General features: G+C 46.1%; 1 protein-coding gene across 2 annotated transcripts in view; it reads right to left on the reverse strand.

Annotated features, from left to right (window-relative positions):
- LOC135897914 (rifampicin phosphotransferase-like) overlaps positions 1-15,699 on the reverse strand; it is a 219,183-nt gene that overhangs the window by 63,302 nt on the left and 140,182 nt on the right. For both annotated transcript variants that reach the window (XM_065426606.2, XM_065426605.2), the window contains 4 exons: positions 14,391-14,453; positions 7,523-7,609; positions 4,791-4,850; positions 1,800-1,894 (listed from right to left, as the gene is read on the reverse strand). In XM_065426606.2, the coding sequence (XP_065282678.2) occupies positions 1,800-1,894; positions 4,791-4,850; positions 7,523-7,609; positions 14,391-14,453 (305 nt within the window). The remainder of the gene's footprint in view (positions 1-1,799; positions 1,895-4,790; positions 4,851-7,522; positions 7,610-14,390; positions 14,454-15,699) is intronic.

Genomic DNA, 15,699 nt, shown 5'->3' on the forward strand with positions numbered 1-15,699 from the left:
CATCTAAAAAGCCATGAAAGGACAAACTGGCTGAATTTTGGAACGAAACCACGTCATATTCGTCTATGTACTCTTCTACGCAAGTTATTAGTTTCTTTTGAGGCAAGGAATAGTTCAAGTCCTTTACGTCAAAGGAGCAAGCTGATAAGCTTTTGTAAGAATTTTCTTTCAGGAAATCTACGATTTCTGCAGAGCTCCTAATCAAAAAATGGGTCCTCAATGTTAAGAATTCTGAGCTTTTCTAGCAAGAAAAGAGCGAACGTTTTCTGCCCTGACCCTGTTTCTGAAACTATTAACCTTTATGGGTAATCGGGTTTGTGCGTCTTCGCCCTAAACATAATTTGAAGGCAACCAGACATCGCGTTGTCAATTTCACGAACTAACTAAAGTCTGCCTTCTTACAAAGACGCTTTGCTTATAGCTTGATTTTTCTGAGAGATACATTACTACATTGGTCGAACTCAGAGGCAAACGCAGAGCAGGCTTTCGTATTAAAATCACCTTCCTTGAGGACAGCAAAGCCACCTTCCTTGTCCGCTGGCAAACCAGTCCGTTCTGCCTCAAAAACGAAGTTGCGTGCTTAACCGGTACACATGAGACCATCGGTTCGTTTCTCGAGACCACATCGAGACAGACAGGCAGATGTCTTAGTGACCGATTACGGGAACATAGCCTAAACGTGAAAGATAAGGAATACGGTCATCTGTCAACTCACTGTCAGGAATGCGGCTGTGCGCCAGTGCATGGATCCTGCCGGATTCTTGCGGAGCACAAAGATGAAGACGTACGAGAGATTATTGAGGCTCAGGCTATCTGGCGGAATAGTGACACGTGTGTTAGTGCCCCTTCGGTTGACTTGTTAGGTAAGGAGACGGCTTTTTTGGATGGTTAAGATTTGGGTGAGGTGGCGCCACTGAGCATGGATTATATAGGTGTATTTCCTGAAAATTAAGTTGTTGAAGTTAGCGCATTGTGTTGTCTCCCTTCCATCCTTGTTTGCTGGCGCTAAACATGCTTTCTGTTAGTATTAGTCGAGGACGGCAGATGGTTAGGTGGAGCGCTGAAATTAGAAAATTCGGAGGTGCTAGTTGGAATTGGTTGGCGCAGGACAGGGGTAATAGGAGAGTAGACAGGAAGCAGGCTGACGATGATGATTCATATACTTGCATCAATGAATACAATTACAGAAGAAAGAAAAGAAAATTGGCAGGTCAGAGGCTTGATATTAAGCATCAAAGCTAAATTCTTGAGTTGTACGTGCCAAAACCACGATGACCCGCCGTGGTTGCTCAGTGGCTATGGTGTTAGGCTGCTGAGCACGAGGTCGCGGGATCGAATCCTGGCCACGGCGGCCGCATTTCGGTGGGGCGAAATGCGAAAACACCCGTTTACTTAGATTTAGGTGCACGTTAAAGAACCCCAGGTGGTCAAAATTTCCGGAGTCCCCCACTACGGCGTGCCTCATAATCAGAAAGTGGTTTTGGCACGTAAAACCCCAGATATTATTATTATTAAAACCACGATGTGACTACAAGGCAGGCCGTATTAGTGGACTCCGGTATAAATTTGTCAACTTGTGGTTTTGCAATGATCCCCAAATAGGTGCTCATTACACGAGCGCTTTTTATTTGCATTCCGTCTCCATGGGCATGCGGCCTGCACTATCGGGATTGAAGCCGCAACCTCCAGCTTAGCAGCGCGTCGCCACAACAGCCACTAAGCTAGCACAGCGGGTAATGTTAAGCAGTCTGGCACTATGTTTTCTGTAAGAAACACCTCAGATGAGAGAACTTCCTGACCTTTTGAAAGAGGTCAACTTGATGTCCAGCCTATCGACCGCTTCCTCTATCGGCAAAGGCTCTTTGGTGTACGCGTCTACGGTGCCTGTCATGACCTGTAAGTAGCAAAACAGTGAAAAACCGAATGACCACGCTGTGTAGGCTCGCCACATCGGCGCAGTAGCAAACCACTCCCAAAGCGGTTGTTAGTCATCTTCCTCAAAAAAGTGAGCGACGATTACGATACTTCATAAGGCGCATTTTGAGCCCGCCGAGCGGCGCTGAGCCTTTGCTCGGCCAGTTCGTTTTATAGCAGCGGCAGACGAAGCATTTCATTTCACCGGTTGCGTCGCTCATTGTTCAGAAAGAAAGGGTGAACGCGGGAACACGTGGCTCACGTGTACCGCATCCTCTAGCGGCGGTGGCGCAGGCAAAGTAGTGCATGCTTAGTGGGTCCGAAGCCCAGGTCAGCGCTTTGTTTTCATATATGGCATTGGTGGACGCGCTTGCCGCATGCCTGGTTGCAGCCGTCGAGCACGTGTCGTGCAGCACTGGGCTTTCCCCCGCACCCAGTCGTCAGACTCTCCTCTTCTGCATTCCTTCTGAAGCTTCGCCGGCATCGTCCTCCTCCGCTTTCCTCCTCGTGCTCTCTTTGGTATCGGCACCTTTCATCCGCTGATGCTCTCCGCGTCCGCTCTTTCATCCTTCGCTGTGCTCGTTCGCTCGGTTACGCCGAGGGACGCCGACGCTCAGTGCAGGAACGGGCGCGCACTGTAAATGTCTACTCAGGGATAGGTTTGGATTGAGGGAACAGAATATTTGCGGGTGAGGCGGCTGCGGGTGAACACCGCGCAGCCGCCTGTCTTCCACACATAGTTTTTTTTTTATTTTCAGATTTACAACATTTAAAAAATGGCCTATGGCAGATAGCCTAATTCTAATCCATCGACCGGATTACTCCAACAGGCGGACATCACTTTCAGGAGAAATCAAACATATGCAATAGACTAAAATATCTTTTACTAATGAAGTTTTTTACCAAGTACATTACGGCGGACTTTGCAACTTATGAATTGTAGCCGGTGACTTCGAACAAATCCTGAATATAGCACCAGTGTCGAAACAAGCGCCGTCAAACTTGCGGTAAGCATTCACTGCACAGTCTCTCTTACTCTATAGAAAACACTATTTTAGGCATTGAAGCTTCACACTAACTGGAACGCCTACGCATTTCGCCACACTTATTAAATATATTATCTCGAAACTTGTGTAATGCAGAAAATTCGTTCCATACGGGTACGCCTTCCGAGCTCACCTGGTACAACTCGTTAATTACTATATCTGCCGAAAACAGTTATACATAAAGGTATTGACTATTTTATAATGAGTTGAATATGCATTTCGATTTCTTCTGGAAGTAACGTTTGCCTCTTAAAGTATTCAGCTGAAGGACTTCAACTAAGCTATTTGCCATAGATGATCCTTAAAGATTCTATATTAAAAGAAAAACTAACTGTTCTTTTCGGTAGACGGTTATATGTGTCACTTGACAACTGCACGTATCACTATAAGAGGAAGTGAAAGAGGACAAATACGAAAAAAAAACGATACCGTGCGGTAGTCGCGAATCGCACAGAGGAACAACTGCACGTTTCATCGTCCTCAAAGATCTAAGAGAGCTAAATTCAAAGGCCAAATGTCTATACGTCAGTTCCTCAGACATTTACGCAATATTTAACTTATATTGAAAGCTTCCAGCATTGATCTCAATATTTGTTCTTAGTTGCGAAATAGTCCAAGTCGGGCAGCCAGTTATCGATAAACCTTTTGGACTGTGCATTAGCTCAAATATGTTTGTGATGACAACGAAAACGTGCGATTGCTTCTTTTTCTTTTCGATTCGCAGCTATCGCAGTTTATACTAAACTAATCCCGTTTGTTCTTCCTGTTATAGCGACTGGCTCAGTTAGTAAGTGACATATATAATCGTCTATGGAATATCATCGGTGAGTTGAAAGTCAGGGATTCGTCCGTCGTAAACAATAATAAAGAAATAAAATGTGTGTTTCTTGTGTTCTGTATCAGTTATTTTGCAACCCTCAAAAACCAGAACCCTTACCAAGCCCCCCAGTGTGCTATTCACTTTAATGTAGTGCCTCCTTGCATGTACCCATGTACACATTACAGGAACTACTCAAACCTATTTTAATAGATAGATGATCTGTCCATGATATCCGGGCAATTTCCGCTAAAGACATGACACCAGCTGTACTACCAGTGTTGGCACACTTATGCCCTCTTCGTCTGGTCGCTTCTGAGCGCTCTTGCGAGCGGCGCTGTCTTCGGCTGGTTGAAGCAGCGTGCGCGCACTGCGTTCGGCTGGTTCTCCTGGATTGCCCTCCTCCGTCTTCGAGCGCTCTGAGTCGCTCCGAGCCTCTATTCCCGAGCCCTCTCGTCTGAGCAGTCGTCAAGATTAAAACGTCGTAGCAGCGCCGCGTCGCTGCTATTGGCGAGGGCCCACCGTATAACCTAGGCAACCTATGCCGCTGCACGTTGGCGTCTCGACGAATGCTCGTCCCCGCGTCCACCGGTTTTTCTGGCAGTGGCGGGACATTTGGATAGGCGAAACATCGGACGTTGGCAGTAGCCACGTGGTTTCGCGTCTGCTATTTCCTCCTCCGAGAGTGAGTCGCATGTTCGGCTTGAGCGCTTGTCCTCTACCTCTGACCTCGGGGAACGCGGGATCTGCCCGAGTCTGCTTCAGGGGATGGAGGCGACCAGTCGAAGGTACTATTAGAGAGTTTTGAAACTTTTGGGACTCCAACATCAAAGCAGTGATGCAATTCCTGTCGTAATCCATGCTATAGTCAATATTGCAAAGCAGACGACACGCGAAATGTACCATCTATTCAATATGTCATATGACTAGTAGCATGAAGGCCAGGAACCAACATTGCCTCAGAGCATGCAATGTTAATGTCTAGTTTCTGCTATTCATTACGGCATACGTACCTGAAGGTTCTTCACTAATGGCTTTGGGTCCATGGCCCATGTCTTAGAGTAAACGTCAAACTGAAAAAAAGTAAAACAGATAAGCAAAATAGTGTTTTCTACGCAGGCACATCAAACAGCGTTCGTTACAATCAGAAATTCAACTCGACATTCTACAGCCAAGTGAAAATCGGTCAACCAGCGGAAGGACGTGATCATATGGTTACCGGGTTATTGCGTCTAAAATCTAAGAAAGACAGACCGAACATTGACTGCAACACTAGCTAGTGTAACTACAAATGCGAAAGTAAGCACCTGGATCTGTAAAAAAATTTGAAGGAATTGTTCCAAATGTTTCTGGGCTATGTACTTTATAATGGAACCACTTAACTTGACGGTGCTTGCTTAGAACTCCTCGTGTTTCGTGATTTTGAGTCGTCTTATACATTCTGTGTGTCGGCAACTGCCTGCTCGAAATAACCTGACTTTAAAAACCAGGACTTCTACATATTTTCGCTTTAGTAATGCCCATGCAGACAGATCCACGCAACGAATGGCTACCCCTTTTTGACCAGAGAAATAGAACACCATCCAGGTATAAATAAGGACCTTTCCCCCACGAAGTTTGATTTAGTAAATTCTTCTCACAAATGGGGGAGCGAGGCGGGGACAATAACTCACTATGCTGGAATTCTATAAAACTTGTGCTCTTTGCCCGTTCGGGCTCTTTGAATTAATGGTGCGGAACAGCTAGACGCCACGAATCGGCAGTGTAGAGGAGTCGAAAGACTGTGTTCCAGTATATGATGCAGGTTATGCAGTGCGTCTCATAGAATTTATTTAGGTTTTTATTTATTGTGCCCTCAAGGCTCTATCGCAATGTATAGGGAAGGGGCACTGAAATAACACTTACAAATTTCATCAAGAACAATTACCACAAACGAAAAATCACAAAAAGGGCAAAAAACAAAAAGATGACGTAGAATAGCGCGTACCATATGGGACTTCAAATGGCAAAGTTGTTGAAATGCAGGTCTTTGCCCAAAGCACGCATACCAACACAAAATAATAAAAATACTAGATCAAAGTAACCTGCAAAAATAGCGAATGAATACATAAAACGACAAAAGGACCTGTTAAGGGCTTCACGGAATCTGTCAGGGTTAGTTACAGCAGTGGTTGAGGGGGCCAAATGATTCTTCTCGGGGCAAGTTTTGGGCATAATAAGGAATGCTGCGTGCTAAGTGCTTGCTCGAGGAATATGATCTTCGTAATGACGTTTAAGGCGAGATGATATGGAGTAAGTAGGCTGTGTCCAGCGCGATTTAAGTACACGATTGTTATAATAGGTCTTTTGCAAACAGCAGGGGTGAGATAATTTTCTGCGCATGGCAAGGGAAATAAGATTAGAGCTATCTTTTAAGGCAGCTGCGCTGGACATTCGACGATATTTCGGCACCATGAAACGCACCGAGCAATATTGAACAGCTTCGAGATCGTTTACAAGTGTTTCCTGGCAGGGGCTCTATATGGATGAAGCGTATTCAAACACAGGACGGACGTGAACGGCGTTTAACTGTTTGTTCAATGCTGATCGTGCACGGGAAAAATTGTTTTAAGTAACCGAGCATTCGACTGGCTGTGGATGTTACGTTGTCAAGCTGATCAGACAATGGAAAAAAGTTAGCATCTGCACACACAGGACGGAGTAGCTTTCAGTGGTATTGCGAGTACACGAATAGCAAGGGAAAGTTGTGTGGTTGTGGGAAACTCTCATTGTTTTACATTTGGAAATGTTCAATTCCACGTTCCAGAAGTCGCACGAATGTGCACTAATATTAAGGCCTATTTGAAGGAATCCGGCATCAGCATCATTAGTAACAATCACGCAGATAACGCGATCGCAAACAGAAAGACGAATGCACAAATTCGTATTGTTATGTACATCATTGATATAACTTTTAGGCATGTTCGGCTGGTCGTTTCTGAGTGCTCTAGACCACCCTGGTGAGCAGCGTTGTCGTCGACTGGCCGAAAGAGCGCGCGCTCTTTTTCGATCGCTCTTTTCCCGCGCCGAACGTGCTCAAGCAGGTCTGGGTGGGGTCGTCGGAGGATTCGTCGAGACTATTAACGCTTACCACCGGGTCATCCTAACACAGCTTCGTCATCATTGGCGATTGGGTGCATTAACGACGAACGCTCGTCCCGCAGGCGCGGGAGCAATTTTTTTTCCGGTGGAGCCGGGAGCTTTGGCTTGGCGAAATGGCACGTTTGTCGTGGGCACGTGGCTTCACCTCTGGCATTTTATTGCGACAGGAGTTATAGGGACACTCCAGGTGCATATCTGCCGTCGCCGGCGCCGTGAAGTTCCGTATAATGTACAAGGGCGATAAGATTGTCGCCGCACGCATTATGTTGTAGGTGCGAGTGGAAGCGCTCAAGCAATACGAAAGCAACCAATACAAACATAGTTTAGTACTATAAACAAGGACTACTTAGCTGCGTTTTGTTAGTGAATCAGGGCACTTTTAAGGTTCCATACGTGGCCCTTGAATTTTAGCGTCACGTGTTTCAGCCATAGCACTACATCCCTTTTTTGCTGAATAGTGTGTACTCAGTTCTCACAACCCTTAGCCACGAATCCTCACACGTAAGCAACCAGCTCTAACCCTTCTTTCTCTCGCATATGCGTCATATTATACTTTTATAAATGCGTACTGGCTTACTTCGTAACGAAAATAAGGAGCTCTTACCTCATTGATGCAGCGGTGGCCGTGGCGACTGAGGAACTCCCGTAATGTCTTTCCGGCGTCCTTCTCCTGCAGCCAGCGCAACGCAGACTGCATAATGATGACGTTAATGAGTTTTGCTGGTTTGGGGCGTAAGGACCAAGTATGGCAAAAGAACGCCAGAACGATGACGAAACCAGCGGGAAAAAAATATTGGGAGTGAATTTGCAGACAGACTAAATATATTCACTGAACACAATTGACTGCACTGACACCGCTAAAAATGTCACGATCTTATTTACACCAAACATTCATCTTTATCTAACGGATTTATTCGAATGTAGTCCGCCTTCTCTTTTCGGAAATGTTACCCAAATTGACCTACAGGCCTATCCAAAACCAAAGAATCTCGACATATATTTCTGAACAAAGCAAGCAAAAGTAGCTAGCTAGGTGCCACGATTGCGTCCACGGCATCTGTGAGTGGAGAACGTCGATATGGGCTTTAGGAAATGATGCAAGTCCAAAGCAGTCGAAGACACCAAGGACAACACCACTTGGGGATCCGTGAACGAAGGATCGGACAAAAATGACTTCTGTAGTAGTTGTGAAGAGGTACAGCTTGTCGCATCAACTAGCGAGATTTAGCAGCTGAGGTTACGGTAAGTCAACGTGTGTTACGTTCAAACCTTTTTTTTATATTTAAAAATTATATAGGTTGACCTACATTCAAACTGTAAAGTTTTTTTCTGTACGGAGCAGAGTGGACACCACACTGAGTGGTCTTTGAAGCAGAAACCATTTTATTTCTCGGTGAGTAAGATACGCGGGAGTAGCCTATATCCGAGTAAGTAAAGTCCTGCATGAATTAGTACGTATATATTGGGGACAGCTTCACGTGGAGTTCTTTTGCTATTTTGATAGGATCCCAAAGTGCTGCCACACAACACTTCGCACCAGTAATGCAATGTTGCGGGACGTCGCCTCCATCAGGGCAAATGATGCTCCACTCGGAAGCGAAGAGGGCCATTCGGCCAAATGGTGTAAAATTGCGTTCCCCTGCTATGCAGGTTCAAATTGTGGTGAACTCGTGCTTGGAGATTATACTGTGAAAAAGAACAGCCTGAATTTATTTCGCTTTTTTCACACAGTGCTGATTTCTTGTTTAGCACCCTGTGACACCTTCTCGTTGCTTCTTACTAAGGTTTAATTGCGGACGAAGTTCACGCAGCCGTTCATTATAGCTCAACATAACAGCTAGACAGGGAGAATAAATTGAAAAATGACGAAGCCTCGCCTGTATGGGGAAAATGTTTCGAATGCCAATGTTGTATTCATACAAGTGAATGCATTACCCTTCCTCATTACTGGCGATCTACTAATGGGACAGAGAACATCACAGTATAAGACGACTGCATGTCGTGGTTCCGTTGTCCATTCCAACATGTTAGGGGAGCAAGCTACTAACGGCGCCGATAAATTAGCGGAATATATTGAAGGGGAGCTTAGTGGAATCCATATATATGGCCAAAACATTTGGCCTATAGAAGGGCGTATATGCAGTACACTAAAATATGTGCTATCCAAAGGGTATGACCACAGTAAAATACTTTCCCACCTCACCAATACCACTCAAGGTGATGTGATCCACCGCAAGAGGGAGTTTTAGGACACCGGTCAAATAGCAAACAGACGTGAACTAAGTGGGATATATTCTTCCAGTCAATAATGTCTCACAACTACATCTTACGCTGCATTACAATATCAACATGAAGCCATCTAAACGGGCGTCAAAAGCATGTTTATGGGCAAGAGTAGCATCTTTAAAGGGAAGCTGAAAGGTTTTCCAGAAAAAATGAGTGAACATGTGTACATAATGGTTTTCAACCCTCCGAATTCGAATATCATATCGAAATTGAGCGAAAGAAAGCGCAAATATATTTTATTTCGACGAAAAGTGCAGCAGCGGACACGCCCAGCTCGCGCGTCTCGTTTCCGCCTGTGATTGGTCGGGCGACCCGTGACGTCAACTTTAGCGACCGACCGCTGCCGCTCCACATGAAGCGCGGTGCCAGGTAGTTTGGTGCCGTAATGGAAAATTAAGAGGTAATAGAAAATTTAGAGAGACTGCGTTTTTCTGAAGAGTTCGGCGTTGCTCCCTACATGTACGAGCCGATTGCAAAGAGCCGGCCTCTCGAAGAAGCAAACGATGCTGGTGCGAGCAGTGTTTTCGACGAGAACGAAAGCGAAGTCTTGGGATCCCCTCGTGTTGGAAATGCTCTTTGGCGAGTATGTTTTTTGCAAAGCGATCTAGTGATTTCGCCGATCTTTCGCCGATCTAGTGAGCTCGTTTCCGGTCAAACAACTGCAGTGTTGTGTTCCTGCATGCCTCCTCGTGGAACGTAAGCGGGGATGCGATCGTCGGCATTTGTGCGCTGTCCAAAGCTGTCGGCAACCTACAAAGACGGTTCAAACGCGTGAAAGGCTTCCCGGTTCATGCAGTACGTGTAGTGACCTTCATCTGTGCGCCATCGGCACACTACTCGTAACCGAAGTCGTAAAGGCGGCGAATTCCGTCGGCTACGTGAGACGGTCGGTTTCTCGCTGTGCGCGAGAGACGGGGGGAGCGTAGCGTCCTGGCGTGAGCCGGCTTTCCAGCACATGCAAACTCTACATTTGCACTGCGTTATGGTAGCTGCGTGCAGGCTGTTTTACAACACACGTGCAAATAGAAAATTCGCGGCGCTTTGCGACGAAACCTGCGTCGAGGGCAGGAAATAAACATGCACCTTCCGTTCAGCGTGCTAACATGAAGGAGCTCGCAGTAAATCAAAATCCAGGTTTGGGCGAGTTCGTGTATTCATAAGGCCTTCCAACACCAGTTATCATCAGTCAGTCCGCACTCGTGCCGTCTTTGTTTTCGTTGCTCCGATCTTTTCGCGCTGCGTTTAGAAAGCCTGCTAGTGGAAATTCTGGTGATAATCGTCGTCACGGAAGTGGTTGGAGCACAGCAGTGTTTTTCTTGAGGGCTTGAAATTCTTTCGCTTTACAGCAGCCTCCCACTTCCTTAAAAGCTTCTTGTCTTGTGGGAAGCAATGGAAGACAACATCGTCGCGGCCGCTGGTGTTCGTGCAACCGTAGGCTGCACAGAAAGACGGCATGATCGGCCCACCACTTCAGTTGATGCTGCACACGTTGACTACCACTCTACATACACGCAGACGCACCAACAAAGGAATGCAGGGTCGATCGAAGCAGATTACGACGGCACGCACGCAGACACAAGCACGGTCAGGCACGGTCGCGCAGGCTGCGAAGGAGCAAAACACTAAAGTTGACGTCACAACACCGCGGTTTCCGGTCTCCGCTCGCATCGTCAGCGTCACCAGCAGCGCGCGGCATTCGACGGGGGGCGGAGCTACAGCGCAATTTCAACCGACGATTACGTCGCTCCTATTTGAAAAAAAAAAAAAATTGACCTACATGGTTTATAAGGTTCCCGCATCCGTATATGAGCGTTTTATTGAATTCGACAGATTCTTCAGCTTCCCTTTAAGGCCAGGGTTTATAGGTAAACAAGAACGATGTACTTAGAAAGAGCTTTGAAAAGTCAATAAAAAGTGCCTTAATATTTCTCCTACCAATGTAGGGTTAAGTGGAAGTCACGCAAGACATAATGGCACAAAACACAGCGTGCTTCTATCGCCCACAAACACTGACACGCATCTGCGGTGCGGTCCCCAGCAAGACAACGTGCTTCTTTTTAACAGCGAACCTGTGTATGGCTACCTCGGCAGATTTTCTGCGTCCGTCCGGGCACACCGCCACGTCGAAAAAGAAAAAAAATTCGTCTCCAGAGCTGGTGTAAAAGAGTTTAGTCTTGTGGATTCATTAGCATGAGTGTCAAACCCTATGACGGATGGCACATTGTTCAGCCTACTGCGCTTGTAGCAAGTGTCAAGTCGAATGATTAATGACCAATCGTTCTCACCGCGGCGTAACTCTCAGCCGCTAGGGGGCTTGCCGCTATAGCAACCAGGGGAACCAAGTGGAAGGCTTAGGTGACGAATGTCTAGAGCTTTTGAGAAAGATTTACCTAGAAAATACCCCTTGCGTTGAATGGGAAGGGTTGAGGAGCCATGAGAAAGTCCATATCAACAAGGGACTGAGACAGGGCTGCCCTTTATCCCCACTGCTGTTTATAATGTACATGGTGAGAATGAAGAGGGCGCTAGAAGGAAGTAATATCGACTTTAATCTCTCATACAAACAGACGGGTACAGTAGTAGAGCAGGGGCTTCCACATTTCTTTTATGTGGACGACATTGTGTTTCTAGCTAACAAGCAAAGTGATTTGCAACGTCTGGCTGATATCTGTGGAGAGGAAGGAAAGAATTTAGGTTGGAAATTTAGTGTTAGAAAATCAGGTGTTATAGTACTCAATGAAAACAGTGAACAGACAATGGCGATACAGGGCCAGGAAATACCTCGGGTAACAGTATATAAATACCTTCGTATACGCACAAACGAAGCCAATGGATATATGGAAACACAGGAAAAAACAATTACAGTGAAGGGGAAGAGAAATGCAGGTATAAGGAAGCACAGAGCGCTAAGGGGATACGATAGGTACGAGGTGCTGTGGGGTATGTGGAAAGGTGTACTGGTTCCAGGACTGACTTTTGGAAATTCGGTTGTTTGCTTTATATCACGGGTAGAATCAGGACTCGATGGGAACCAAAGGTCAGTGGGACGCCTCGCATTGCGCTTTCACGGGAAGCCTACAAATGAAGCTGTGCAGGGTGACATGGGCTGGACTAGTTTTGAAGTGAGGGAAGCTCGCAGTAAAATTGTGTATGACGAACGACTGAGGAACATGGAAGAAAGTAAATCGGCTGGGAGAGTGCTGAGGTATTTGTACAGGAAAAACATTGAACTAGGAACTAGGAAGCCTACCAGCAAGTATGCGGCCTGCCTGGTGGGCAACGCAGCAAGAAAGAACGTCAAACGGAAACACAGAGAGGCTGAAATAATATCATGGGTGGCGGTAATGGAAACGAAACCTGCCATGGGTAACTACTTAAGAGCAAAAAAACGAAATCAGGAAAAAAAATTATAACTGAAATGGAAGCAAATTACTTTTCGAAGCGAGATCGGTATGCCTTGGAACACGCACCTATAAAGCGAGATGTTAGAAGGAAGATGAATTATGTGCTTACTGCGGGAAAGCTAGGGAAGTGATGGAGCATGTTTTATTAGAATGTGAAAGCACCTACCCAGCGGTCGGTTTAGGCACCACTGGCCTTCTTGAAGCCCTTGGGTTCAGCGAGAGCAGTGGAAAAGTAAACATGTCCGCAGTAGGGATTGGTAAGAGGCGATTGGAGAATTAGTGGAACAGAAATAGGGAAACGACAAAAAACGGAGACGTACAAAAGCACAGTTCGCAATAGGGGATAAGAAAATTTGATTGTGGAAGTTCATAGTGTTTCTGTTTTCTTTTTTATTGTTTAACCTAGGTAGGACATAAGGCAGTATAATAGCAAGTGTTTGGTGGCGTAACCAATTGCCCCGTTCTGAAGGGGAGGCTCATAAGATCCATCCATCCGTCCACTATAGCATCCAGATTGGTGGAAGTAGCGAAATCACAAACAACGTTCCATACAGGGGTTCAGAAAGCTTGCTGATGAGAATTCGTGTTTGTTTTTTATTTTTTTATTTTAACATAGGGAGGACATTAGGAATTATAATAACAAGAGCTTGGTGGTGCGTCCCTGCACCCCGTTCCGAATGAGACACTCATAGCACCCATCCATCCATCCATTCATCCATCCATCCATCCTTCGTGTCCGTGTCAAGGCCGTAATAAACGTACACGCAGGTATCATTCAGTCTGTGTTCGCCTATAGAGCGACGTCAGTGTCGCCTAGCGACCTGATCGGCAGTTGTTCTTGAGCGGTTCCATGGGGCGTCGCGTATCGTGCACACGGAAAAGGAACAACGTGCGCTTCTAGAACGGCGACGGGAGCGACAGCGAGAATGGGCGCGCCGGCGGCAGGAAGATGCTGAGGCCCATCGTGCGTCTGTCGACGAGCCTGGCCCGTGGTGTGTGCCGAGCGACGAAGACCCGCAGCGTGCGCGTCAAGAACGGCGGCGCAACCGGCACCGGGAATGACAGGGCCGGCTGCGGCAAAGTAGCACTGGCAAGACGCGGACTTTATCGCATATATATATATATATATATATATATATATATATATATATATATATATATATATATATATATATATATATATATATATATATATATATATATATATATATATATATATATATATATATACAGTGTCGTCCTTTCAAAAGAACACATAACAGCTTCGCTGGTCGTCCGTCTTCGCAGGGTGGAAGGGCCCATGAATTTCGTTCGCATACGTTCGCTTTGGAAAGAGCCCTCTCCCTTGCTTACGCAGAGAGAACATGGTCCTGTGCTATTTCTACGAAAGTACCTACCTTGTTTGCAGACAATTTTGTGATTCAGTGTTTATGCAATCTAAGAGATAGATGTCACGAAGGCAGGACGATCTGTCTGTCTCTCAACAGCGTATGTGCAAACAGATAAAGTGGTGTTCCAACAAAACTGTGCTTGTGGCACCTACTCAATGGTCCTGGCGGCCGCATTTAGATGGGGGAAATGCAAAAAAATCCGTGTTCTGTACATTGTCCATAAGTTAAATACCCCAGGTGGTTGAAATTAACCCGCAGTCCGCCACCACCGTGTGCCTCGTAATCATGTCGTGGTTTTGGCAGGTAAAGGTGTGTCGTGGTTTTGGCAGGAACTCTTGAACAAAAGTGCGAGTTTTATGAGAGATTGTAAATAATTAAAGACCACAATTACCTCCGCGTCCATTCTCTTGAAGTCGCCGGCCTCTGGGTGTCTGCTAATTTCCGCCGCCATTTTCTGGGTAATAAAATGGAGCAAGGCATAAAATGTTTGATTACTCTTATATGCAGATGCCATGTAAATACCGAAAGGTCTAGCACCTTGTGTAACAAAAAATTCCGAACCCTCCGGAAATATGGGTAGCCCATCTTGAACAAAAACTTGTAACATAAAATATGTCATTCATAGGCTAGTCTGTAAAATATGGTATAGCCACCGTTCAGAATTGTAGCTCTGGTCATCAAACAAAACGGGCCGTAAGCAAAAAAAAAGCACTGCAAGTCCTTAGTGTATTCCGGGCTGCCTACTTCCAGAATGTAAGCATTCATGTACTGGTCATATTTACTAATCCCCACACAAGAAATAAATGACACATTACAGCGCATACTCACCAGGTCTGACGCACTCCGCGCTAATTTAAGAAGGTTGACACATTATTGAGATCTCATTTCTTGACTAAGCTCAACTCACTCGGCAGCCGTGGGCTGCACAGGGCTGCAAAACAGCAGAAGTCTAACCTATTATAATAACATGAATGAATAAATATATGGGTAAATCAATCAAATGTTTATTATGTAAGTGTTTCTTAGTCACCAGCATTAGAGCTGACCGCTAGAGCAGGACACGGACTCTCAGCATGAGCGGTGTCCCCCGAACAAAACACAGGAGAGGTTAACCCACTAGAAAGCGCTGGAAAGGATGGCCCACTATAGTATTCCCCTTCGCTACAATTACCCATGGGAAGGCATAAGGAGCCATCCCGTGGACTAATAGCTTCTGAATATGAGTGGATCATAGTTCGGCTTGAGGCGCTTGGCGTTGACACTGTCGTGTTCACAATGGTGCATGGCCCAAGATGGTTGAATGCATTCGATAACTGGGTCTACGGCGCAGGTGCATTCGGTGATACGGTAGGGCCTTTCACATTTGGGAAGTGGTTTTGAAGAGACCAGGCGCAGCGAAAGGAACCAAGAGCCGCACAAGCGCTCAAAGAAGGAAGGTGGGTAGAAAAATGATGTCACGGTGAATGCTATTCTGACAATCTTGGCCATTTCAGGTAAATACCCGTATCTTGCGGACAGGAACACACGTCTGCGATCACTGAGCGCTTCTTGAGATGGACCCTGACGTGGGACGAATCGACGGAGCAGGAAAGAGGTAAGATCGAGTGCTGTAGCTGCTGGAAGAGCGTCGGTGTCGGCGTATCGCGTGAAGGTGGTCTAGTGCCACAATGGCCGAATGGTTTGCGGCCAATGTCAGGGGA

Source organism: Dermacentor albipictus, chromosome 2, assembly GCF_038994185.2.
Source record: "Dermacentor albipictus isolate Rhodes 1998 colony chromosome 2, USDA_Dalb.pri_finalv2, whole genome shotgun sequence".
Taxonomy (NCBI): Eukaryota; Metazoa; Arthropoda; class Arachnida; order Ixodida; family Ixodidae; genus Dermacentor; species Dermacentor albipictus.